General features: G+C 37.5%; 1 protein-coding gene across 2 annotated transcripts in view; it reads left to right on the top strand.

Annotated features, from left to right (window-relative positions):
- The window catches only part of FGD6 (FYVE, RhoGEF and PH domain containing 6), a 109515-nt gene extending 87907 nt beyond the window's left edge, over positions 1 to 21608 (top strand). For both annotated transcript variants that reach the window (XM_082666734.1, XM_082666733.1), the window contains 12 exons: positions 239 to 297; positions 381 to 452; positions 1169 to 1237; positions 1774 to 1857; positions 2679 to 2758; positions 8665 to 8767; positions 9252 to 9398; positions 10233 to 10335; positions 12065 to 12192; positions 17920 to 18048; positions 18679 to 18827; positions 21210 to 21608. In XM_082666734.1, coding sequence (XP_082522860.1) covers positions 239 to 297; positions 381 to 452; positions 1169 to 1237; positions 1774 to 1857; positions 2679 to 2758; positions 8665 to 8767; positions 9252 to 9398; positions 10233 to 10335; positions 12065 to 12192; positions 17920 to 18048; positions 18679 to 18827; positions 21210 to 21246 — 1160 coding nt within the window. In that variant the 3' untranslated portion in view covers positions 21247 to 21608. The remainder of the gene's footprint in view (positions 1 to 238; positions 298 to 380; positions 453 to 1168; positions 1238 to 1773; positions 1858 to 2678; positions 2759 to 8664; positions 8768 to 9251; positions 9399 to 10232; positions 10336 to 12064; positions 12193 to 17919; positions 18049 to 18678; positions 18828 to 21209) is intronic.
- The last annotated feature ends 6262 nt before the right edge of the window (positions 21609 to 27870 follow it).

Below are 27870 nucleotides of genomic sequence, written 5' to 3'. Positions count from 1 at the left end.
TGGTCTGTAATGTATCTTTAGAGTCTTTCTTTGGCTCATTGTTTCATAAGTACTGTTTTTCCTTGGTTTTGTTCTCATCGAACCGCATCGCCTGTATTTCTGCCCACTCACAGTTAACTGATGTCCTGCAGTGGTCCGTGGCTGTGAACTAGCCGTCTTGTTGTCTGGAGTTGCTCAGTGTTGCAATTCATTGGTAATGATAGTGATTGAATGCCCCTTCTGTTCCTACATATTTTAGATGCCCTTGCCGTTGTTATAGAGGTAGCCAACCACGCCAATGACACCATGAAGCAAGGAGTAAGTATCTTCATTTCAACGGCTGCTGTACTGTTCAACCTGGGAGCCCGTGCCTTCATATGCTGTGCATTCTCTTTCTGTAGGACAACTTTCAGAAACTTATGCAAATTCAGTACAGCTTAAATGGACACCATGAAATAGTTCAGCCTGGACGGGTAAGTGTTTTAGACTGCATTTTGCAAACTTAATACAATGGATTTAGGCACCGTTTGTAGCTATTTTCATTTGAGTTATGAAAATAGGTTATTTGTTCTTGTTACTCTTCAGTGACCCAATCTGGATCAACTAAGTTCATTCTATCCTTTCAAAACATTCATGATTTAAGTCATTGTGACACGAAGTCCAATTCAATTAGGAGAACGGCAAGGGACCCCACAGAGTATCTGATCAAATAGGATCATTTTATTGTGTAATACTAGCTGACCTCACACAGCTTTAAAGACAATTTCAATTAAAATCTTTAATGTAAGAGAAGATTATGAGGGGAGGGAGAAAATTGGTATTTTGATGTTCTTCATAGAGCACAAAAGTGACTGAGGGAATGAATTCAGGGAAATTACAAAGTGCAATTGTCAGGATGTTGGCTATGCCTCAAGATCAAGTACACACTCAGTCAATTACATTTCAAACCATATGGTACCCCTGGGCTCAGTATTGGAGTTATGAAACTCTGCTGGCTTATCCAATTCCTAAATGACTTACAGGGTTTAAAAAGAAGCCATGGCTGTAAAAAGTAACAAGGAAACTATGTCTGCCCAGCCTCCACACAAAATAATTCTGGGGAACGAAGGTCGAAAAGGAAATTACATGTATATGTATATTGTAGTTGTGTTGGGAGGGTACTAAATGGATGTTTGTTTGGATGAATCAGGTTTTTCTCAAAGAAGGAATTCTGATGAAGCTATCTCGGAAAGTCATGCAGCCCCGAATGTTTTTCCTGGTAAGTGGCCACGTGTGTTTCTGTTGAGCCCGAGGCAGGGATAATTGCTTAATGAAAGGAGACGGTTGTTCAGGACAGATAAGATTGGCACATTCAGACAGCAGTTTTAGTAGGATCTTTGACTGGCTGGATTGCTTGTTTGCATGTCAAGTATAGGAAACAAAGTCTTGTATGATACATAACTAGAAATTCGCTTCCTTTTTGAATTTAGTTTATTTCATCTCTGATTTGGAAAAATTGATTCAATCAGTGATTTGTTTTGGCAGATTATAATACCTTAGGTGGGATTTAGAATTCAGAAAACGTTAAATCTGTTACAGAACTTGGAAAGAAAGCACATTTTCTAGAAGTTGCCTTCTAGTAATATTCTAATAGAACATTCTAGGTGGTTCTGGTTTTATAAGCAGAATATAAGTATTATATTCAGAGTTTTAAACAAAGAGGTAATATTGTTCCTTTATTCCTGTATCTTACCAATATCTTTGTAGCTGAAATTTGTTGCTTTACTTTGTCCTATGAAATGTTTCTACTTTCAGTTTAATGATGCTCTGTTGTATACAACACCGGTGCAGTCCGGGATGTACAAACTGAACAACATGCTCTCGTTGGCAGGAATGAAGGTCTGTGCATCTGTTAGAAGATACATATATATATATATTTTTTTTTTTTGCAGAAGATATTTTTTTACCCAAATGTATTTAGAGAAAAAGCCCTAAGATAATCATCTTCTCATATCCCTATCTCTTCTCTCACCATGTGTTACTGTTCATTTATTCATTTTTGTAGTTACTTGTTCCCTCATACATTAATTGAGTCATAAGATATTGAGAACTACTATACTGAAAACTACTATAAACAAAATGTGTTATCGGTTTAGTGAAAAATATAAAGATGAATTGAAGCATGATTCTTTTGTCTCCACCTCTACTCCAATCCCTCCAGGAGTTTAGCAACTAGTTGGGAAGCTAATATGCTGCATATCAATACCTATAAAATAGATAGTAATACATATCACTATAAAGGCACAGTTAAAGTTTGTGGGAGCTCAGAAAATAAAGAACGTGCAGCTTTTGGTGGGACATGGTAGAGGGATTGGTGGTAGTTAGGAAGAGGGAGACTTGAGGAAGTCTTTTTGGAGGAAGAGCCAAGAGCCTTACAGAATTGGTCACATTTGGCCTCGCTGAGATGTAGGGAAAGGCATTCTAGGTACAGGGAATAGTGTGAGCAAAGCCCTGACGGTGGGGAAGTTGGGCCTTCATGTATGTGGGTATTTAAATTCATCTGGAGCACAGAGCAGATGAGGGAGAGTGATGGTAGATCAAGCTGGATATAAAGGCTGGGGGTGGCTGTCAGCAGTGGGGGCATTGGGCAATTTTAGCTATGCTTCAGCAGTGAGGTTTTCAATTGGATGAGTCTGCTCAATCATTTTGTTTTCTTCCAGGTCAGAAAACCCACCCAAGAGGCATATCAGAATGAACTAAAGATTGAAAGTGTAGAACGTTCCTTCATACTCTCAGCCAGGTAAATTTTAAAAATGTATAGGTGAACATTTGTCGGTATTGCAGAGTCAAACATTTTCCAGCAGTTTTCACACTTAGGTTAACAAGTAACCTTATTTTTTTTCCTTTCTTTTCTCTCCTAATACCATGCAGTTTACTCTTGATTTACCATGTAGGTGGGATGTCTAAAAGCTGATGCAATAGTGTGCTAGAAGTACAAAGACTAAAATGTTCCTCTGAATGGAATAATAATGACGAAAAGTGCTTTGCTGATCATTTTTTTAAAGTGGTTATTTCAAGTCATTTTACAGTGATACGTAATGTTTTTAAAAACATCTATTGCTTTATAGTTTACTAGGAAGTTTTCGTGTAGCATTCAGAGGTCATAACAAATCTACTGAGGTAGGTGTCATAAAAAGGAGGAAGACTAAGTTACAGAAAAATTGAGTTGCTTTCTTAAGGATGCATAGATGGCAAAGTCAGGATACAGGTAGAAACTTTCTGCTTTTAAATCTCTTGTTATTATGACATACCACATTGCCTCAAATCAGAACCTACAGTGACATATGTGTAAGTCAAAATATATTACCATAATGTAAATCAAGTACTGAGGAAACCTGGGGCTGTGTGACTCACACACGCATATTATTCAGTTTTGGCTAAGTGGTAGAAGTGCATGTGTGGGAGGATTTGACTGGTGAAGGGAGAGCCGCCAACAGCGACAGCTTGCTCCATTGCTGAATCTGCATAACAAGTCTGGGCGGCTCTCAGATCTCACCTTTGACATAATAAAAATAGAGCAAACATTGATGTAGCGCTTACTTTGTGCCAGGGACTACTATCCTAAGCACTTTCTGTGTATTAATTCATCAAATCTTCACAATAACCTTTTAAGGTAAGTTACTACTATTATACCCATTTTATGGTGAAAAAAGCCAACCAGTTGTTAAGTAGCAGAGCAGTGGAGCTGAAATTTGAATCTGACACTAAAATTCATGCTTTTAACCATTCTGATATTGCCTATGTCTGTGGATGTCAAGGACTCAGACCAAATGTGCTAACTTCTCAAATCAGACCGCAAGAGCATCTCCCTGGGTCATGTCACTCTTCTGAAATGGAATGGCCACTGCTGCCCGACACCAAATCTCAGGATGACAGGAGAAGACAAATTCCTGTATTCAGGGTTTGTCAAGTGCTTCCCAGCTACCAGCGAAAGCAAGCAGAGTTCTGTCAAGGGAGGGGGCACCTGAAGCATCCTCCAGATCAGTATTTAGAAAGTGAAAGTAGGGGAATTCCCTGGCGGCCCAGTGGTTAGGACTTCGCACTTCCACTGTAGGGGGCATGGGTTTGATCCCTGGTCATGGAATGAGGATCCCATACGTCCAAAAAAAAAAGTAAATGCTTGATCACCTGGAACTATACCCTTTTCTTTCTTTCTTGAGTTTGAACAAAAGTGCAAAGAACATCGAGTCCCTGTACATCAGGCTCCTGGCAAATACTTAAGCCTGGTTCTTAAAATCAAGAGTTATTTTCAGATATATGAAGAGGACATGCCTATAGGGAAGTTAAGTTTTCAGTTGCACTTAAGTTTTCTAACTAAAATAGGCTTTTATAAAAACAAAATTCTATTTATTAAAAATTAAACAATTCAGGAAATGATGGTTGATCTTTCTTTCTTTGGTTGCCTATCAGGTAAATATCTGGATGTCGAGTGTTTTTTCAGATGGGCCTCCTAGACCTTAGTAAGATCATTGGATTTTTAAGTATGATGGGAAACCATCCAAAGGTTTTAAGCTAAGAATTGGTGTGACCTCATTTTTATTTTTAAAAGCACACACTGTCTGCCTTGTAGAAGTAGACCACCAGAGACTAGAGTAGAAGTTGGAAGACCAGGTAGGAGGTTGTAGATGGTGATGTCTGGGCTATAGCTGTAAGAAATGGTTCAATCAGGTAGAGCCAATCAGGATGGAGTGAATGTGGGGTATGCAGGAGAATGATAAAACTGGAAAGTTGTTGATAAAAGAAAAGTAAATTTCCACAGGAGGGTTAAGGTGGCATGCAAGAAAGGGAACAAACACATACTAAATGCCACCCATATGCCAGGCTCTCCTTCTGAATTCCCCCAACCACACTGAGGTACTGTGTAACAGGTAAAAAAGGGATGGAGGCCTCTTGTGATCTTGCTCCTATCTGCCTCACCAGCCTGATCTCCATTCACTCGCCGTGTCACCAACCCCACCAAAGCATGGCATGTTCCATCAGCATGGATCTGCTAATGATTCTCCATGCATGCCAGCCTGCTTCACATCCTTCTTCCTTGCACAGGTGGCTGCCTCCACCTAGAATTCATTCCTTTGTTCAAGAAGTAATATGGAGCGTCTACCCTGGGCCAGGCATTTTGGTAGGCATCAGGATACAGAGGACAATGAAAAGGGCCTTTCCTTCCCTGAGCTTACCGTCCATTAGGAAAGACATACACTTAGCAAGTATTACCACCGTCAATTATCAGGGAGATTAAGTAGTATACAGGGAAACTACCAGGTGCTATGAGGCTGTAAAGCAAGGGATCTTAAATTAGATTTGGTGGAAAAAGGGCAGTTAGGGGTAGCTTCCCTAAAGTCCTGTGTCTATTGAGTTAAGAAGGATAAGTAGGTGTTGGATAGCTAGGCAGAGAGAAAAGGAGGAGGCTCCTGGCCATTAGGAACAGTGTGTACAAAGGCCTTGAGGTGGAAAGGGACATGGTGTATTCAAAGAACTAAAAGGCCAGTGTGTCATGAACATAGCAAATGAGAGGGAGAGTGACCCAAGATAAACCTGGAGGGCCAGGGAGAAAGATTATGCAGAACCGTCTTGTGGATTTTGGTCTTTAGCCTAATAGCCACAGGAAACCACTGAAAGGTTTCTACAAGGGAATGATGTGATCGTTTTGGCATTTTTTAAAAGAATATCTGGTTGCTCTGTGGAGGATGGTTTGGGAGGGGAACTGAAGGAGACGAGTAATGGGACAGAGAGAGGCAGAAGGAGTGAGTCTCCAGCCTGTACAGCGTATTGGATTGCTGTGATAAGGAAAACTGGGAAAGGTGCAGCTTTAGGAGAAAAATCAGGAATTTAGGTTCAGATGTGCATATTGAATGTGTGGTGCCTATAAATCATCAAAATGGGGTCATCAAAGAGGCAGTTGATGTCAGGAGCTAGATGTCAGAAGGAAGACTGGACTAGAGGCATATCCTGAGGAGTCATCAGCCTCGAGATGATGACCAAAGCTAGGAGACTGGCTGAGGGTGCACAGGGAGACCACAGAGTTCCCTGTCAAACACCTGTAGTTGTTCCAATAGCACCTTAGTCATCACCTCTGCAAGGCCTTCCCTGCTACCCAAATAAGGTAATTAACTACTTCTATGTTACTTATCTATCTTACATTTATTATATCATACGGTCATTTTTACCTGACTTTATGTCTCACGTCAATTAGATGTGAGCCCTTGCAAGTGAAGTGTACTTTGTGTGCCCAGTTCATGGCGTAGTACCTGGCCCATAGAAGGCTCCCAGTAAATGTTACTCAAATAAACTGAAGTGATGTGGCCTTTGGACCTCAGAGTTGCATCCCACAGTTAACACAAGAAGTAAATAGTGTGGCAAGGTCTAACACACCAGAAATCTCTTCTGTTGGAGAGTTTTTCCCTTAGAAATTATTTCCATTCATCAGGGAAATGGTACTTGTTTAATGCAAATTTGCTATCTGGTAATGTCCACGTTCCATAAAGAAAAGAATACTTGGCTTAACTGTGTTTTTCTGTGAGGAAGATGCTGATTCTTCTACTAGCCATGTCACAAAGGCAGAGCTAGAACGTCTCCACTCGATGCTGTAGGCAAGTGTGTGTGGTCTATGAGAAATGTGTTATCAGCTGATAAACATTGTTTTGGCAGAACCCCACACAAGAGAGAGCCAGGAATGATTAAATGAAAGAACAGCATATGTGACATGATTTGCACAGTCGAGTCACATTCCATGTGCTCCCAGGGCTCCAGAAAAATCACACGGCAATCCTCAAATTAGCCATCTGCCTCTTGACTTTCTGTTACTTTTTCCAGTGAAAAGTTGGGGAGGGAGAGAGGGCAGGGGAGACAGTAATATTTTATGAATGTTTACTTAGAACCTGAGCCTGTGTTCTCATAGCGTAGTCCTTCAGAGAACAGGAACAGAGGCCAGAGGTGACATGGTGGTGAAGGGTTCCATCCTTAGCCACACTTGGATCTGATACCAAGTCACCATTTAGTACAGAGCCTGTTATCTAAAGCAAATTATCTAACAGTTCAAATCCTCACATGGCTTTTCTGTAAATGGTGATGGTGTGTGATGTTGGGATTGGGGGAATGGGGTGTAAGATCCAATGTATATTCCATGGGGTACCTCTGAGGATGAGAAGTGATGATATTTGCAAAGAAAGCATTCAGCATAGTTGGCTGATACGTAGTAAATGTTAAATCAGCGGCAGCTAGTTGGGGCAGCGATGATAGAATAGTAGAGGTAACTGAGGCAGGTTTTGTTTGGTTTAGAGAGAGAGGGGCTGTTCTATTTTATTTTGGTTTTGGTATATAATGAAACTTTGAGAAATATACTAGTTTTAAAATTTTATTTGTAAACTGGATATCTTCCTTTTAACATCCATATGAGTGCATTTTCTAAAAGGCACTGAAGCCATTTAGTAGGAAGATACATTTCTAAGAATGATTATTGTGGGAAAAGTGAGTGGTTTTTAAAGTTAGCTCCTTGACCTGCTCTGGATTCATCAAAATAGGCCTATTTGTATCATTTTTTGTGATGGAATTTTTCATTTTAGAGTCATTATTTAAAAGTTAAAATATACTTAAAATTAGAGTGAATAATACAATGAAACTGCATATTCAGTCACCCAGACTCAAAAATTACCAAGATTCTGCCACAAATTTTCCGTTTTCTAAAGTACTTCAAAACAAATTGCAAATATCCGGTCATTTTACTCCTACCTACTTTAGTATATGCTTCTCTTTAAAAAAGGAAAGTGCACATTTTCTTATACAATCACATTCCCATTATTATGATGGGTTTTATCATGATAGAGATTTAAATTTATTATTAAATTCTGTCTCTCTACAAACACACACACAATACCTAAAATGTGCCTCTCCCTCTTGAGTATGCAAAACAAAATGGGCGATACCAGTGATGATTCTGAGTTACCATAGAATTTTTTTCAGAGGGAGGTGTGGTTGCAAAAACAGAACAAGAACGTGTTTTTCTGAGCAGGCTTTCCCCCAATTTCGCCCATTTCCATCTACATTCGAGTCGCATAGCTCCTGATGAACTGAGGGTTAAGAACAGAAAATGTGATGGGCCGAATAGGTAGAGGAACCCTAACAACCACTGAAGGCTATTTCCCTTATTAACCACTCCTTCAACATCTATTTATGACACCAAAAATATGTTTCCTTTACTCCAGTGCCCTTTCTAGAATATTTAGTAACCTAAAAATATTTAGTATTCTGTGCTGTAAATTTGGATTTGAAACTTGATTTCTTGGAATATTTTTAAATTCTAGGATTATATCTCAGGAAACTCCTTGGTTATATAAATAATCATAACTATTAATTGCATGAATAGCCCTTAAACCAAACAAAAATGCCTCCAAATTTAGGAGACTTCAAAAGCCATTCAGTAGAAAGCGGTATTTTTGGAAAGAAAAAAAGCATTGTGTTTGCTAAAATGCCGTGTGTTCTCTAATGCCTGCTCTGATTATTTGTGCACGTAAACCTCAGAATTGTTGCCTGTGACTAGCATTGTTGGAGGGTGGTGGAATCTGTTGCCATGGCAGAAGGAAAAGACGTAAGAAAAAGGCAAAGAATAAAAGCTGACATCTGGTTGATAGAACTTTCTTTTGCCCCCAACAGTTCTGCCCCAGAAAGGGATGAATGGCTAGAAGCAATTTCCAGGTCAATAGAAGAGTATGCCAAGAAAAGAATCACATTCTGTCCCAGTAGGAGTCTTGATGAGGTATTGTCTTTTCCTTCTTATGTTTTTGCAGTGCATTTCAAATAGTTTTTACCTTAAAGAAACTTTTCCCAGGGGTTTAGAAAAGCAACATGTGTTTCACAGAAGGATTGGAGGTGTGTGTGTAATTTCAGAGCTAAATATTCATTCTGTTAATGTCTAACTACAAGTCTATGATAGCATATAGTGCATTCATATTTTTTCTAGTTATAAAACCTCATTGTAGAAAATACAGTATAGTTTAAGGAAGAAACTAATTGGCTGTTATTGCACTACCTCAGGCATCTTTTAAAGTTAATTTTGCACTAGAGGATTGTTGGAATGTAGCTAATCTTAATATCCTAATAACATGAAAAATATGATAGCTCATATTTCATCCACATCCTTAATGATACCATCAGCATTGTGAGCTGCCAGTCCAAATAAAAAGGCTTGATGCTGTAGCAGGCAGTGTGCATAGAGATAATCAGAAGTCGTTCTTCCACAGGCTGACTCAGAAAATAAAGACGAAGTTAGTCCTCTTGGATCCAAGGCTCCCATCTGGATTCCTGATACCAGAGCTACGATGTGTATGATCTGCACAAGTGAATTTACTCTGACCTGGAGACGACATCACTGTCGGGCCTGTGGAAAGGTTAGAGAGGATCACACTCACCTCCCTTGTGATTTTCAATAGCTCTAAGCTGTACATAACGAAGAAGCATGTTTCTCCTTGTAAACCATTGGGGGTCGGGGGAGACACTGAATCGTAGGTGGTATCTCCTCTACATATTTAGGCACAAGGCAATCTTATTAGGGAACTTAGCTCTTCCTAGCCCAAGATTACTTCAGAATGTCCATAATAGATCATGTTCATTTTTTAAAAAACTAATAAATTCAAATTAAATAGATGCTCACATTTACAGATAATTATTGAAACTGCATTTATCTAAATACTAAGTTCTTAGTAGGAGGAAGCTTTCAGTGTTGAAGTTATCACTAGTGATGTTTCTGAGTCTTTGTGATGTTTTTAGTAAAATGAGCATTGTAACAATGACATCAGAGAGTTACTATAAAGATTTAATGGGTCTTATTTAGACAGCATTTAATCTGGGCCAGACACTGGGAAGAGGCACAGCAGAGGTGTTCATAGTTGCAGCAGTGACGATGACAATGACGATGATGACGAAGATGATAAATACAGCTAACACAGGAATTCCTACGCACCAGGCACTGTTCTAAACATTTTGCACATGTTAACTCCTTTAGTATATTATTATCGGTAGTAAGCACTCAGTAATAATCTGTGGCCTCTTCAAGTGTGGTATTGTGTGTGAGTTCCCTGCAAGCCTGAGCTCCACTGAATTTTTATTCAGACTCAGTGACTATGAAAAGGTTTTGAAAACTAGACAGAACTATAAATTGTAACATAACTGATGGTTTAGATACAAAGGTTATTCTAAATGAAATAATTCCAATGTGTTTTCAGATTGTATGCCAAGCTTGTTCATCCAATAAATATGGATTAGATTACCTGAAAAATCAACCAGCAAGAGTATGTGAACATTGTTTCCAAGAACTGCAGAAATTAGGTAATATATAAGTAAAGATTTAATTGAAAATTCCATTATTCCCCAGATACTTTCAGACAACCTTCTGAAAGAATCATCTTAGGCACATTAGCAATATGATTGGTGATACTTCTCTCAAAATATTAAGTATCTTGTTTTCTTAACTTAGTGAAGCTTTCTTAACTCATATTTTGTGGTAATTCCAAGAAAGGTTGGACTGAAACTTATTTTTACTCTGAAAACGGTTTTGCTGAGGATCCTGATTGTAGAAATGTAATCACAGGATAAAATGCTTGGAGTAGTTACAGGGGAACTTTAACTTCCAAATAATTTTCAAGTTTCTAGTTTCACAACTGTGTGCTCATTACAAATCATTTTTATTGTATTAGTAAAGTAATTCTCTATGGAAACATACTAGGTGGCACTTCGTTAGCCTTATTCTAATCACTTGGACTGATGTAGTGAGGTTTTATTTTACATCTAAATGTGCGGCTTTTCGCCAACTACAAAATGATAAATCAAATCTGCCTGTTCGTTATTTGCAAGTATCCATCCCTACAGTTAAGGGGAATGCAGTTCAGGTCTATATTTTGGGACGAGATCCTGAAACTTAAAGGATCTAAATTTTTTAAAGATTATCCTTCATGTTGATGAAGAATAGCTTTTCATCATCAATGAGAATATCTAAATGAATAACTAGATGATATGCCATTTCAGAATCCATATATTTATAGAGGAATTGTTTGTTATTATCTGTATACATTTTCCAAAAAGACACGTCCACCTAATCTTTTGCCACCCTGATGTTCCTCCCTTTGTTCTCCGGGTATATAATATAGGCTCAAACATTCAAAATTCATTTTTGAATACTCCTCCCTCATCACACACACCCATTTGGTCAGTAAATCTTGTCAAATTTATGTTTGAAAAACCTGTCTTGCTCTTGAATTCTTTATCCACCTCAGCCTTAACAAAGCCTTCATTATCTTTCATGTGGACTACTGTCCTAATTTCCTAACAGGTTTTTCTGCTGCAAATCCTTCCTCTTTCCTACTGCCAGATTTATTTTTCTAAATTCAGTCTGCTCGTGTTACTTCCCAGCCCAAAAGGCCTTTCTTTGATTTCCCACTGCCTAAAAGACAGTCCTTAGAACCAGCCATTTTTTTCCCAGCCTCACCTCCAAATAGATGAACTAATTTCATATCTGTGTGCTTTTGCTTATGCTGACTTGTCTTCATGGACTGTTCTTCCTCCGCTTTTTAGCTTGGCAAACTCCTACTTATACCTTAATGCTAACTCAAAACTCTCATTTTCCCAGCTTTCCTTGAACCTCTGCAGTGAAAATTAATTACTTCCTCATCTTGTCTTATAGTCCCTTTTCTAGCATTTTGTTCATTGTAATATTATTTGGTCATGTATCTAGATACTAAATGATGTTGTCAGTTTGGGTTTTTTTTAAAGTCAGGAGGGAAATTTTTTCAATTTTTTTTAAAGTTGGTAGTACATAAACATGTTTCAGAATTCTTAAGGCACAAAAGGTCAATCCGTTCATATGGCTTGCAGTTAAAAAAGTATAAAATCATAGACAGTGGGAAGTCTTCCTCCCACTCAGCTTCCAGCCTGGGGAAGTATCATAAGTTTCTTAAGTATCCTTCCATGGATATTTATGCAACAACGTTTATTGATTTGGATTAAATTGAATTGCAGAATGCTTACCATTGGTTATATAAGTGTACCTGATTTGTTTTAGATCACCAGCACTCTCCTAAGATTGGATCTCCTGGAAATCACAAATCTCCTTCAAGCACCTTATCATCAGTCTTACATAGTATTCCATCAGGGAGGAAACAGAAAAAAATCCCAGCTGCTCTCAAAGAAGTAAGTGTTTCCATTAGACTTGCAACCTGATAGAGGCTGAATTATTCATACACTTATAATACAATATTTTTCTTTCATAAAGGAAGACGTCATTTCCCAGCACTATTAAGACATGCATTTTAATACTGGTGATGGATGTGGTTGAGGCCTCACGATCTTGCTTGATCTCCCTTATGACCTGAGTCATTTAGAAAATGCCTGTTGAAAGGTTTGGAGAACATTTTATAGCAATGATAGAAAGGAAAGATAACTGGGACATGTGTGAATTTTTAAAATTACTTTGAGGAGACCCCTTCCTTTCTCCTTTGAGGTGAGGGAAGAAGTCTATAGAATATTTGGGGCATTTTATTAGCATTTACTCATCTGCATGGCTTGTTTTTTATAGGCATTAGTTGGTTATATACAGCTGATATCACTGATAGTATGTTGTTCTTCCTTTAACTTAAAAGAAAAAAATTTTAAGTGATAATAGACTATAGAGTTAGACCTGCCATTGGAGTAAATCCACAGGCATCAATGATATCCTATCCCAGTTCCTCAAATTCAGGTGTTCAGTCAGCCAGTGTCAAGAATTCAGACAGTCCTGCCTTTCTGGTCACTCCTATTTTGATTTTTGTTAATTAGTTCTACCCATGCTAGTTTTGTGGCCAGGAGAGTAGTTTTAAATTCTGTTCTCTTGCTTGGTTGCTGTGGAGGTCTTCTATCATGGAAGAGCAAACAGCTCTAAAAATTTGACCAGGATCATGTTTCTCATGTAAAGTTGAGTGTATTTCATCATGGCCATTGAAACACTAGGAAGTGATTTATAGCCAGTCTCATGATATAGTAAAAATAGGACTTACATACAGTTCCATTTGCCAAGTTTCATGTGGAACTGGGTAAGCCAACTGAGTGAATACCCCTGAACTGTATTTCTTCCATCACACAGTTCCTGAATCTAAATGTACGTTCAAAAACCTTAAGGTTCTTAACCAACCGAGTTAAGTTCTCTGTAATTTTTCACCTCTCCATGCTGATGTCACATTTTATAAATATAATTCTTATCTGTGCTCCCCTCTTTAGTCGAAACTCCACAGCACTGGCTACCAAAACTCGTTATAGTCTGTAGACTAGAGTCAACCTAATTCCAATCCTTTTTTGTACATCTTTCCACCCAGCCACACAAACAGGCCTTCCTGGCTGCAGCCATTTCTCCCTTGGCTCCACTGGTTCTCAAAGCATCCTCCAGAGCGGCAGCAGCACCGCCTGGGAACTTATAGAAATGCAGATTCCTGGGCCCACCCACACTGTATGGAATCAGAAACTTTAACCTGCATTCTTGGTGATTCAGATATATGTGTACTAAAGTTTGAGGGCCATTGCCTTGCTCCTTTGTGGTCACACGGGGAAATTTATCCAGTTAAGTGCTATAAAAGTCAAAGTAGTCTCCTCAGAAAGCTGTGTTTTTTGGTCTTTTTTTAAAAAACTGAGGTGAAATTCACATAACATATAATTAACCATTTTAAAATATACAATTTAGTAGTATTTGGTGTATTCACAGCGATGTGTAACTGCCATATTGCTCCAATTTCAAAACTTTTTCATCACCTCATAAGAATACCCTGTGTCTGCTAAGTAATCAGTCCCCACTACCCCCTCCCTCCAACCCCTGGCAACCATGGATCTGCTCTATGTATTTGCCTATTCTGGATCTATCATATAAAAGGAGTCATACAATATATGACCCTTGTGTCTGGCTTCTTTCACTTAGCACAGTGTTTTTGAGGTTCATCTAAGTTATAGCATGTATCAGCACTTTGTTTCTTTTTATGTCTGCATAGTACTCCTTTTTATGTATGTACTACAACTTAGCCATTCATCGGTTGATGGACACTTGGGTTGTTTCCACCTTTTGGCTATTGTGAATAATGCTCCTATAAACATTTGTGTGCAGATTTCCATGTGGACTTATGTTTCCATTTGTCTTGGTTATATACCTAGGAGTGAAATTGCTTGATCATACAGTAATTCTGTGTTTAACTTTTTGAGGAATTAGGAAGTTGTGTTCTTATTCTAGTGATGTTCAGTACATTTTTAGAAATTCCTCTTTTTTAGAATTACATACATTCAGAGCCTCAGCACCCTCAGTAATGGCGGGCTGCGTCTCTTGAGTTGGATTTCATTTATTTTTTATTTTTTAAAATTTATTTATTTATTTATTTTTGGCTGCTTTGGTTCTTCGTTGCTGTGCATGGCTTTCTCTAGTTGCTGCAAGCGGGGGCTACTCTTTGGTGCGGTGCGCGGGCTTCTCATAGCGGTGGCTTCTATTGTTGCAGAACACGGGCTCTAGGCACGCGGGCTTCAGTAATTGTGGCTCATGGGCTAACTAATTGTGGCTCGTGGGCTCTAGAGCGCAGGCTCAGTAGTTGTGGCACACGGGCTTAGTTGCTCTGCGGCATGTGGGATATTCCCAGACCAGTGCTCAAAACCGTATCCCCTGCATTGGCAGGCGGATTCTTAACCACTGCACCACCAGGGAAACCCATTTATTTTTTAAATAAATCATTGGAAGGAAAGTTTTGTGAATCAATTAGGTGATTAAGCTGGTTAACACCAACTTTGCTTTTAAAAAGATTATTTAGAGGACTATGTATGACTATTTAGTATTGGGATTAATCTTTTATGGCTAATAAATTAATTGTAAAATATTCCAAAAGAGTAATGTACAAAATATTTTGGGCAATGATAGTAACACTTAACATAAGTACATAGTGGGTATCCCAATGTGACTACATTTTAAGAGAAAACTCCTTTGAATGTAAACATTTTAGTTTTTTTTTTTTTAATTACTTAGTAGTCTTATACAGGGATGTTATTTCTGTATACAAATTTACTTGAGAGATATTTCTAATTTAACATTAGATATAAATTTTCCACTTGGGACTTCTCTGGCAGTCCAGTGGTTAAGACTCCACGCTCCCAATGCAGGGGGCACGGGTTCGATCCCTGGTCAGGGAACTAAGATGCCACATGCCACCCGGTGTGGCCAATAAATAAATAAATAAAATTTCCACTAAATAATATATCATCCTTTTTATGAAATGTATAAGAAATTAATACAATTACTACATGATTAAAGATATACTTTAAAATTCATAGACCGCATCTCTATTAGTCTTCTACTGCTTTGTACCAAATTACCACAAATGTAGTGGCTTAAAACAACACACATTTATTATCTCAGGAGCTTAGATGGGATCTCTTTAGGGCGGCAGTCAAGGTGTTGGCCAGCGTTGAGTTCTCATCTGGAGACTGACTAGGGAAAGATCTACCCTGCTCCTAGGGGCTGCCCTTAGCTCCTTGCCACGTGGGCCTCCCCACACGTCTGCTTACTTCTTCAAAGCCAGCATGGTAGAAAGTCTCTAGAGCCAGTCTGCTAGCAAGATAGAGTCTTATGTAATGTAATATAATCATGGGAGTGATAGCCCATCACCTTCACCATATTCTGTTGGTTAGGAGCAGTCACAGGTCCTGCCCACACTGGAGGGGAGGAGATGCTACGACAGCCTGATTCTCAGTGGGAAGCCACCTTGGGAGTCTGTTCACCATACCACCAATAAGGCAGTTCCTAAACTTGGCTTTTATATCTCTATTTTTCCTATATTTAAAAAGAGAAAAGTTTCAACTGCCATATTATAATCACTGAAGGCTTAGTGTCTTTTACCTAGAGATTGAAACACTTTCAGCCTTTTATGAAGCAAAACAAGCTTCTTTTCTTTTAGACCAAAATTTGGGGAGCAGAAACTGATCCTTAAAGTCACCATTAAGGGACTTCCGTCGTAGTCCAGTGGTTAAGAATTTGCCTTCCAATACAGGGGACTTGGGTTCGATCCCTGGTCAGGGAACAAAGATCGCACATGTCGCGGGGCAACTAAGCCCGCGTGCCACAACTACAGAGCCCACATGCTCTGGAGCCGAAGAGCCACAACTAGATAGAAGCCCGAGTGCTGCAACGAAGAGCCCTCATGCGGCAACAAAAGATCCTGCGTGCCGCAATAAGACCCGACACAGCCAAAAGTAATAAATAAATAAATAGTTTTTTTTAAAAAAATCACCATTAATAGTAGAATTTTCTGGGAATTCCCTGGTGGTCCAGTGGTTAGGACTCTGTGCTTTCACTGCCAGGGCCTGGGTTTGATCCCTGGTCAGGAAACTAAGATCCCGCAAGCCATGCAGGCATGGCCAAAAAAAAAAAAAAAGAATTTTCTATTTACTTTTTTATTGATAAAGTTTTTAGAAATCCAGAAAGTTATTTCAGGAACTGAGTTAAAGGTTTAAGTAATTTTCCCTAACACCCAAAATAAGAGGAGCAATAAAGAATATATACTGTCCCAAAATACAGCTTTAAAAAGGCATTTTTCTGGAGTGGGTGTGGAGAAAAGAGAACCCTCTTGCACTGTTGGTGGGAATGTAAATTGATACAGCCACTATGGAGAACAGTATGGAGGTTCCTTAAAAAACTAAAAATAGAACTACCATATGACCCAGCAATCCCACTACTGGGCATATACCCTGAGAAAACCATAATTCAAAAAGAGTCATGTACCACAATGTTCATTGCAGCTCTATTTACAATAGCCGGGACATGGAAGCAGCACATATACACAATGGAATATTTCTCAGCCATAAAAAGAAACGAAATTATTTGTACTGAGGTGGATGGACCTAGAGTCTGTCATACAGAGTGAAGTAAGTCAGAAAGAGAAAAACAAATACCGTATGGTAACACGTATATATGGAATCTAAAAAAAAAATGGTTCTGAAGAACCTAGGGGCAGGACAGGAATAAAGATGCAGACGTAGAGAATGGACTTGACATGGGGAGTGGGAAGGGTAAGCTGGGACGAAGTGAGAGGAGAGTGGCATGGACATATATACACTACCAAATGTAAAATAGATAGCTGGTAGGAAGCAGCCACATAGCACAGCAAGATCAGCTCAGTGCTTTGTGACCACTTAGAGGGGTGGGATAGGGAGGGTGGGAGGGAGATGCAAGAGGGAGGAGATATGGGGATATATGTATATGTATAGCTGATTCACTTTGTTGTACAGCAGAAACTAACACAATACTGTAAAGCGGGGCTTCCCTGGTGGCGCAGTGGTTGAGAGTCTGCCTGCCGATGCAGGGGACATGGGTTCGTGTCCCGGTCCGGGAAGATCCCACATGCCGCGGAGCGGCTGGGCCTGTGAACCATGGCTGCTGAGCCTGCGTGTCCAGAGCCTGTGCTCCGCAACGGGAGAGGCCACAACAGTGAGAGGGCCGCGTACCGCAAAAAAAAAAAAAAAAAAAAATACTGTGAAGCAATTATACTCCAATAAAGATGTTAAAAAATAAAGTGGATGGATCTTAAAAAAAAATAAAAGGCATTTTTGACATGTGGAATTATTATTCATCTTCTGGCAACCGAGAAAATACAGGTGAACCCGCAAAGAAACACATACATGCAAGCACAGTTAAACCAGGTAAAATTCTGGAATTGCTTCTAAAAGGAAGGATTTTATGCTCATGGCATGGCAGTATTCAATTTGTACAGTAGCAAATTTTGAAAATAAACAATTTCATTCTGAAACATGATATTCTTATTATGGTTATTGCTTTCAGCACCAATGATCAAAAGCAACTTTGTGATTTTAAATTTTGTTTTTGTATGAAAACTATTAAACTGTGTGTGGGGTTTGCTTACCTAGGTATCAGCGAACACAGAAGATTCTTCTATGAGTGGCTACTTGTACAGATCAAAGGGCAATAAAAAACCTTGGAAACACTTGTGGTTTGTCATAAAAAATAAAGTGCTATATACGTATGCTGCAAGTGAGGTAAGATCTGAAATCTAAACATGAATAATTTGAGGGTCTTGTTTTATAATGCTACCTGGAAATAATTACAATGTTTGCCTAATTTATTTGTTTTGTCTCTGTTTTTTGTTTTATTTTGTTTGGGAGGGGGGGAGATGTTGCTGTTATTTTTGACATGAACAGGGTCCTTGTTTTGTATCTAAAGAGCTCTTACTCAGAAATGTTAGGAATTTTCCATAGTGTTAAAATGTAAGTTTGGGGAGTGTCATGTGACTACTGACTACTTCACTAAAGGCAGAGGTTCGGTGGGACTGGGATATATCGCCTTTCTGAGCTACATTTTCTACATCCATAAAATGAAAGTAATATAATTACTTACCTCCTGTGGTTGTAGAGAAATAATGTGAAATTCAGTGGATATGAACACGCTGAAAACTGTCTGGCACAGTGTCTGGCTCATGGTGTAGGTGGGGCAGGGGTGTCCCAATAAATATCGTTGAATAAATGAAAGGTGAATAAGTTGCTAGAATTACCATTGTTTTATATATATGTATTTGAAATTAAGTTAGAGTTATATAGATCAGGAGTTTGCAGATCTGAATTTTGTATCAACTTAGAAACCCATCTCCTTTTGTGTCTTTGTAAATTTAGGATGTGGCAGCTTTGGAGAGTCAACCTTTACTAGGATTCACTGTCACTCAAGTCAAAGATGAGAATTCAGAGTCGAGAGTATTTCAGTTACTGCACAAAAACATGTTATTTTATGTATTCAAAGCAGATGATGCTCACTCGGCTCAGAAGTAAGTAATTTAGACATATTTTTCTTTCATACATTAGATTTCAAGTTGTTACTTTAACTGATTGATTTTAAAAATAACCTACTTCCATGCATGGAAACAACGAAGAATTTAAATCAGACGTACAATTTAGAAAGAATTTAACGTATTATTCAAACTCTTTAGAATTGTTTTAAAGACAGGCAAGAGTATCTGGAATATTTTCAGGAGGCAGAGAGGAAAAGAAAATAGGTAGTTCTGTCCAAAATATTTTGTGTACACATGACCTTCAAGGAAGCAGCATGATTCTCCTCTGCTGAAAGGAAGGGAAGCTGAGGTTATTTGACCTCTCCTCCAATGAGGTTAAGAATCTTCTCTTGAAACATTCTGGGACTTTGGCAATCCAATGATTCAATTGTGCCATGGAACAGCAGGGGTTTAAACAGCTGCTTGCTGACTTACTCCTTTGGGGAAAAGGTCAAACACATTAAGAGGCTCCCATGCTGTTCCCAATGACTGAGTAGAAAGAAATGGATATCATTTTAGGTGGAAAAGGCTGAAATAGTCTCTTCAAAATTCCAACAAGAATATTTATTTAGATGTCATGAGATGGCTTAACATAGAGAAGCATATCTCTGTGAAACTGAGGTCCTTTCTGAACAAAACAATTTAGTTCGCCTCCCTTTCATTTGATTTTCATTTTGGCCTCACAAAATATACATTTTGTTTTCACTAAGAGGTGCTCATGTTTTCTCAATAGGCTTTAAAAGTGTATGCAGATCAAAAAGAATACTTTAAATAAGCCAGGCTTGTCATTTCTTTAGGTAGTTAAAATTAATGTACCAGAATTATATATGTTCCTGAATAATCAGGTACTTTTGAGTACTGAAGAATATTTTTAAATTATGACACAACTATTGTTTCTTTAAAAAATAGTTACTTGGGTAAAATAGTAGTAATTGCCCTAAAATTCTGTTGGATATTATATTTCTCATCATTTTTACCTGAATTCATCATCAAGCTGATAAGCTTTTGAATATATATCTTTATGTCATTAAGTTGACAAGATAGAAAGCCCTTCAAGACAGAGCTGAATGTAGTTGGGTGAAGGGTATGAGCTTACTTGTTATTAATACAGGCTAATTTATAAATTTCTCTTTAGGTTAATATCATATGCGTTGCTGTATTTAGAATACGTTATACATTATATTATAGAATTATAGAATATTAAAATTATAGAATTATAAATTATAGAATATTATATAGAATATATAGAATATTAAATTTATAGAATATAGAATATTATAGAATTATAGAATTTTAAATATAGAATATTATAGAATATTAAAATGTGTTATAGAATATTATAGAATATTAAAATTATAGAATATTAAAATTATAGAATATTAAAATGTGTTATATAGAATATTAAACACATTATAGAATATTATAGAATATTAAAATGTGTTAATTTTAATGGAAACTTTTGACTTTTAAAAAGCCTTTTTATTATGGTATAAATTATATGCCATTTGCATTTTAAAATTTTTTTAAATTCCATCCTTAAAATGTGAGATAAATCTGCTACGGGCTACTTTTACTAACTACATTGAATGATTTCAAGTGTTCATGGTAAGTTTAGAAGCCATTACACTACTGGGGAGGTACAAAGAAACTACCTCCAAGTGTCTTCTGAATAATTGTAGCTGTGTATATTGTCAAATAAAACTTTTGAGGCAAAAGAATTTTAGAAAGACTTCTGTGAAAGTGAGACACTTTTATATTGCATGCAAACTTTAGATCAACTGGGAGTAGACTACTAGATGCTAGATTCCCTTTCACTGAAAATATTAGAATAGGTCTGGACTACAGATGCCCAAGGAGTCTCTGGTTGGTAGAATTAAGAGATGAGGAGACAGGGACAGAGCTAGTATTCCCAAAGGCAGAAAGGGGGTTGAAATAAAGGCCTCTGCAGATATATCCACTTCCAAAATCAATTAAATGGGGTCAGTAGAACTTCATAGAGCCTATACATGAAATGGCCCCTTCCTCATGCTTCAAAGAAATAAGAGATGCACAGGAATTCCCTGGTGGTCCAGTGGTTATGACTCGGTGCTTTCACTGTCAGGGCCCGGGCTGTATCCCTGGTTGGGGAACTGAGATCCTGCAAGCTGTGTGGTATGGCCAAAAAAGAGAAAGAAGTAAGAGATGCACTTTTCAGGCCAAAGTTTGGTCCCAATTACCAAATAAAGGGTAGTTCTATACATACAGAATTCTCATTTGCTATAAGAAAGATCTTAAATATACTTGTTAGAGTAATTGGATCCACAGGCACAGCTATTATCTATACTGTCTTAACATATATTGGATGATTGTATTTTAAAATCTAACAAATTTCTCTTATAGGTGGATAGAAGCATTTCAAGAAGGCACAATATTGTAGCTGTATTTGTTTCATCTCTTGTGTGATTCCAAAAGGGTGGAATTTCATCAGAATAGAGTAAATGCAGTACAAAAATTTTATATAAGTGAACACCGCCAGGATAAATCCAACCAAAATCTTCATCAAAGAAATTATTTTGTTAGGTATAAGGTAATTTTTATAAAATGTTTGTTTTTCATGTATGTTATTTATTAAAAATTTGATGTTTACTTAATGGTCAGAGTTATTTCTGAGACTCACACTGAATTCTAAAGTACCTAGCTGTTTGTGACACAGTCCATACTGTTTTCTCAGTGTGTTTTACAGTGTTACTTTGTAACATTCTCACTAGTGGTAAGTCTTTGTAAATAAAAAACACACATCAAGGAGCAAATTTCCATGCAGTGTTTGGTTTGGAAATTATGATTATAAAACAGCTGGTGAAAAAAACGCATGTCTTTGAATCAATAAATTTAGATGAATTTTTGTATCTTTTAATGGAAAAACACATGGCCAGTTTCTACCTCAGTAACTGTGAAATGAAATTCCAGTAAATTATCAAAAGTATTTCTACTGTTATGTACCTCTTTTGGTATGAGATAATGTTACATCATCAAGGAATTATAGCAAAGGGATAGAATCTGAATTTTCATCTAACTCAACAATGAGTAGGAAAAAGGATGTTTCCATTTGCAGGGGAGCACAAATAATCAACTCTATGGCCTTTACATTAAGTCTAATCTTTTTTTAAAAAACTACCATTTCAACACAAACATAAGTGTATTATTTCTTTAAAAAGCAAAATATGGCAAGCATTATATTACATGATGTCCCTTGCTATTGTAAGTATTCTGAGTCCAAGTCAATGGTGGTATTTGTATCTAAAAAGAATGTTACATTTTCTATAATATTGTGATTTTTTTTAAATGAACTGGAATTATCATATCAAAAACCACAAATTCAAAGCCAGTATTAGCGGAAATTGTATAGTATCATTTTTTAAAGGTTTTCTAATACCACTTTGTGTTATGTCCTCTCTGGTAATTAAAAAAGTATATTTTTCTTTAACCAACTGTCAGCATACCTCATTAGGAAGGGTTTATATTCCTAATTTTGGTTCACATACTGTTTAACATATGAACTACTTTATATATAAAATTGATTAGCAGAAGTAAAATGAAATTAACACTATGATTAAAGTCATTCCTGATGTTCAAAATATACATTTATTGACTGAGCTTAAACTAAATATAAATTATCTTAAAAGGCAAGGTTATCCATAGAATATTTCATTAAAGGGCAAAATAAATTTCCCTTCTGCTTTTATATAAAGGATTTCCTAACTCAGTATTATATTTATGATTGCCAAGAGAATTACTCAGTGCCTTCTGAAGCCTTCTGAATGTTTGTTGCAGCACCAGGGTATCTACTAGACCTAGAGTTGGCTGCTGCAGTTTTTTGGGTATTGCTTGCTGTGGAATCACTTTGAATCCTCTTGCAACCTCACATAAAATCCTCACATGCTATCTCCCAAATCTTTTTGTCACTGTAGGTAAATTAACACTTCTTTGCAGCTCATTAATTTTAACCAAGATAGCATAAATAATGCTTCCATGTTAAATCCCTGCAGTTTTTAGTGTGTCCTTTTTGGAGACCAAGGTTATGCCTTATACAGTGTTTCCTTCTATTTCATTGGGACTAGCATTTTGCAAAACAACAAGTTATTGGAGTTCCTCCCTCCTCCTCTTGAGCTCTCAACCTTCTGACTACAAGATTTGGTTTAATCTGAATCTGAAAACTATCAACCAAGGCTATTCTGTCTTCCAACTGTTGGCTGAATCAAGAACCAGTTAAACATTTAAATACAAGAAACATTGCATAAACTTCTAGTAATTCTCCTAATTACATGTGAAACTCATGTATGATTACGCTAGCTATTGGCTTAGCCCCATGGAGGGCTTTGAAAATTAAAAAATACAGCGCCTTTTGAGGAAGCTATCAGATTACCAGCAACCCTCTGCCAAGATTTTTTTTTTAATTTTTTAATTTTATTTATTTTTTTATACAGCAGGTTCTTATTAGTTATCCATTTTATACATTTATATTAGTGTATATATGTCAATCCCAATCTCCCAATTCATCACACCCCCCACCCCCACCACTTTGCCCCCTTGGTGTCCATACGTTTGTTCTCTACATCTGTGGCTCTTTTTCTGCCCTGCAAACTGGTTCATCTGTACCATTTTTCTAGGTTCCACATATATGCATTAATATACAATATTTGTTTTCTTCTTTCTGACTTACTTTACACTGTATGATAGTCTCTAGATCCATCCACGTCTCTACAAATGACCCAACTTCGTTCCTTTTTATGACTGAGTAATATTCCATTGTATATATGTACCACATCTTTTTTATCCATTCGTCTGTCGATGGGCATTTAGGTTGCTTCCATGACCTGGCTATTGTAAATAGTGCGGCAGTGAACATTGGGGTGCATATGCCTTTTTGAATTATAGTTTTCTCTGGGTATATGCCCAGTAGTGGGATTGCTGGGTCATATGGTAATTCTATTTTTAGTTTTTTAAGGAACCTCAATACTGTTCTCCATAGTGGCTGTATCAATTTACATTCCCACCAAGAGTGCAAGAGGGTTCCCTTTTCTCCACACCCTCTCCAGTATTTGTTGTTTGTAGATTTTCTGATGATGTCCATTCTAACGGGTGTGACGTGATACCTCATTGTAGTTTTGATTTGCATGTCTCTAATAATTAGTGATGTAGAGCAGCTTTTCATGTGCTTCTTGGCCATCTGATGTCTTTGGAGAAATGTCTATTTAGGTCTTCTGCCCATTTCTTGGTTGGGTTGTTTGTTCTTTTAATATTGAGCTGCATGAGCTGTTTATATATTTTGGAGATTAATCCTTTGTCCATTGATTCGTTTGCAAATACTTTCCTCCATTCTGAGGGTTGTCTTTTCGTCTTGTTTGTAGTTTCCTTTGCTTTGCGAAAGCTTTTAAGTTTCATAGGGTCCCATTTGTTTATTTTTGTTTTTATTTCCATTACTCTAGGAGGTGGATCAAAAAAGATCTTGCTGTGATTTATGTCAAAGAGTGTTCTTCCTATGTTTTCCTCTAAGAGTTTTATACTGTCCGGTCTTACATTTAAGTCTCTAATCCATTCTGAGTTTATTTCTGTGTATGGTGTTAGGGACTGTTCTAATTTCATTCTTTTACATGTAGCTGTCCAGTTTTCCCAGCACACTTATTGAAGAGGCTGTCTTTTCTCCATTGTATATCCTTGCCTCCTTTGTCATAGTTTAGTTGACCATAGGTGCATGGGTTTATCTCTGGGCTTTCTATCCTGTTCCATTGATCTATATTTCTGTTTTGGTGCCAGTACCATATTGTCTTGATTACTGTAGCTTTGTAGTATAGTCTAAAGTCAGGGAGTCTGATTCCTCCAGCTCTGTATTTTTCCTTCAAGACTGCTTTGGCTATTTGGGGTCTTTTGTGTCTCCATACAAATTTTAAGATTTTTTGTTCTAGTTCTGTAAAAAATGCCATTGGTAATTTGATAGGGATTGCATTGAATCTGTAGATTGCTTTGGGTAGTATAGTCATTTTCACAATGTTGATTCTTCCAATCCAAGAACATGGTATGTCTCTCCATCTGTTTATATCATCTTTAATTTCTTTCATCAGTGTCTTATAGTTTTCTGCATACAGGTCTTGTCTCCCTAGGTAGGCTTATTCCTAGGTATTTTATCCTTTTTCTTGCAGTGGTAAGTGGGAGTGTTTCCTTAATTTCTCTCTCAGACTTTTCATCATTAGTGTATAGGAATGCAAGAGATTTCTGTGTATCCTGCAACTTCACCAAATTCATTGATTAGCTCTAGTAGTTTTCTGGTGGCATCTTTAGGATTCTCTTTGTATAGTATCATGTCACCTGCAAGCAGTGACAGTTTTACTTCTTCTTTTCCAATTTGTATTCCTTTTGTTTCTTTTTCTTCTCTGATTGCTGTGGCTTCCAAAACTATGTTGAATAATAGTGACGAGAGTGGACATCCTTGTCTTGTTCCTGATCTTAGAGGAAATGCTTTTAGTTTTTCACCATTGAGAATGATGTTTGCTGTGGGTTTGTCGTATATGGCCTTTATTATGTTGAGGTAGGTTCCCTCTATGCCCACTTTCTGGATAGTTTTTATTATAAATGGGTGTTGAATTTTGTCAAAAGCTTTTTCTGCATCTATTGAGATGATCCTATGGTTTTTATTCTTCAATTTGTTAATATGGTGTATCACATTGATTGATTTGTGTATACTGAAGAATCCTTGCATCCCTGGGATAAATCCCACTTCATCTTGGTGTATGATCCTTTTAATGTGTTGTTGTATTCTGTTTGCTAGTATTTTGTTGAGGATTTTTGCATCTATATTCATCAGTGATGTTGGTCTGTAATTTTCTTTTGGTATCAGGGTGATGGTGGCCTCATAGAATGAGTTTGGGAGTGTTCCTTCCTCTGCAATTTTTTGGAAGAGTTTGAGAAGGATGGGTGTTAGCTCTTTTCTAAATGTTTGATAGAATTCAGCTGTGAAGCCATCTGGTCCTGTACTTTTGTTTGTTGGAAGATTTTTAATCAGTTTCAATTTCATTACTTGTGATTGGTCTGTTCATATTATCTATTTCTTCCTGGTTCAGTCTTGGAAGGTTATGCCTTTGTAAGGATTTGTCCATTTCTTCCAGGTTGTCCATTTTATTGGCATGGAGTTACTTGTAGTAGTCTCTTAGGATGCTTTGTATTTCTGCGGTGTCTGTTGTAACTTCTCCTTTTTCATTTCTAATTTTATTGATTTGAGTCCTCTCCCTCTTTTTCTTGATGAGTCTGGCTAATGGTTTATCAATTTTGTTTATCTTCTCAAAGAACCAGCTTTCAGTTTTATTGATCTTTGCTATTGTTTTCTTTGTTTCTGTTTCATTTATTTCTGCTCTGATCTTTATGATTTCTTTCCTTCTGCTAACTTTGGGTTTTGTTTGTTCTTCTTTCTCTAGTTACTTTAGGTGTAAGGTTAGATTGTTCATTTGAGATTTTTCTTGTTTCTTGAGGTTGGCTTGTATTGCTGTAAACTTCCCTCTTAGAACTGCTTTTGCTGCATCCCATAGGTTTTGGATCGTCATGTTTTCATTGTCATTTGTCTCTAGGTATTTTTTGATTTCCTCTTTGATTTCTTCAGTGATCTCTTGGTTATCTAGTAACGTATTGCTTAGCCTCCATGTGTTTGTGTTTTTTAGTTTTTTTCCCTGTAATTGATTTCTAATCTCATAACGTTGTGGTGAGAAAAGATGCTTGATATGATTTCAATTTTCTTAAATTTACTGAGGCTTGATTTGTGACCCAAGACGTGATCTATCCTGGAGAATATTCCATGTGCACTTGAGAAGAAAGTATAATCTGCTGTTTTTGGATGGAATGCCCTATAAATATCGATTAAATCTATCTGGTCTGTTGTGTCGTTTAAAGCTTGTGTTTCCTTATAAATTTTCTGTTTGTATGATCTGTCCATTGGTATAGTGAGGTGTTAAAGTCCCCCACTATTATTGTGTTACTGTGGATTTCCTCTTTTATAGCTGTTAGCAGTTGCCTTATGTATTGAGGTGCTCCTATGTTGGGTGCATAAAAATTTATAATTGTTATGTCTTCTTCTTGGATTGATCTCTTGATCATTATGTAGTGTCCTTCCTTGTCTCTTGTAACATTATTTTAAAGTCTATTTTATCTGATATGAGTATTGCTACTCCAGCTTTCTTTTGATTTCCATTTGCATGGAATATCTTTTTCCATCCCCTCACTTTCATTCTGTATGTGTCCCTAGGTCTGAAGTTGGTCTCTTGTAGACGGCATATATATGCGTCTTGTTTTTGTATACATTCAGCGAGCCTGTGTCTTTTGGTGTGAGCATTTAATCCATTCACATTTAAGGTAATTATCAATATGTATGTTCCTGTTACATTTTCTGAATTGTTATGGGTTTGTTTTTGTAGGTCCTTTTCTTCTCTTGTGTTTCCCACTTAGAGAAGTTCCTTTAGCATTTGTTGTAGAGCTGGTTTGGTGGTGCTGAATTCTCTTAGCTTTTGCTTGTCTGTAAAGCTTTTGATTTCTCCGTTGAATCTGAATGAGATCCTTGCTGGGTAGAGTAATCTTGGTTGTAGGTTCTTCCCTTTCATCTCTTTAAATAAATCATACCACTCCCTTCTGGCTTGTAGAGCTTCTATTAACCTTATGGGAGTTCCCTTGTATTTTTTTTTTTTTGGCAGTACGCAGGCCTCTCACTGCTGTGGCCTCTCCCGTTGCGGAGCACAGGCTCCTGACACACGGGCCCAGCAGCCATGGCCCACGGGCCCAGCCGCTCCACAGCACGTGGGATCCTCCTGGACTGGGGCACAAACCCGTGTCCCCTGCATCGGCAGGCGGACTCCCAACCACTGTGCCACCAGGGAAGCCCCTCCTTTGTATGTTGTCGTTTTTCCCTTGTTGCTTTCAATAATTTTTCTTTGTTTTTAATTTTTGTCAATTTGATTACTATGTGTCTCGGCGTGTTTCTCCTTGGGTTTATCCTGCCTGGGACTGTCTGCACTTCCTGGACTTG

Source organism: Grampus griseus (genome assembly GCF_964374135.1).
Source record: "Grampus griseus genome assembly, chromosome: 11".
NCBI classification, from domain to species: domain Eukaryota; kingdom Metazoa; phylum Chordata; class Mammalia; order Artiodactyla; family Delphinidae; genus Grampus; species Grampus griseus.
Note: the sequence above shows the minus strand (reverse complement) of the source record. Positions and strands in the feature narration are given on the sequence as shown.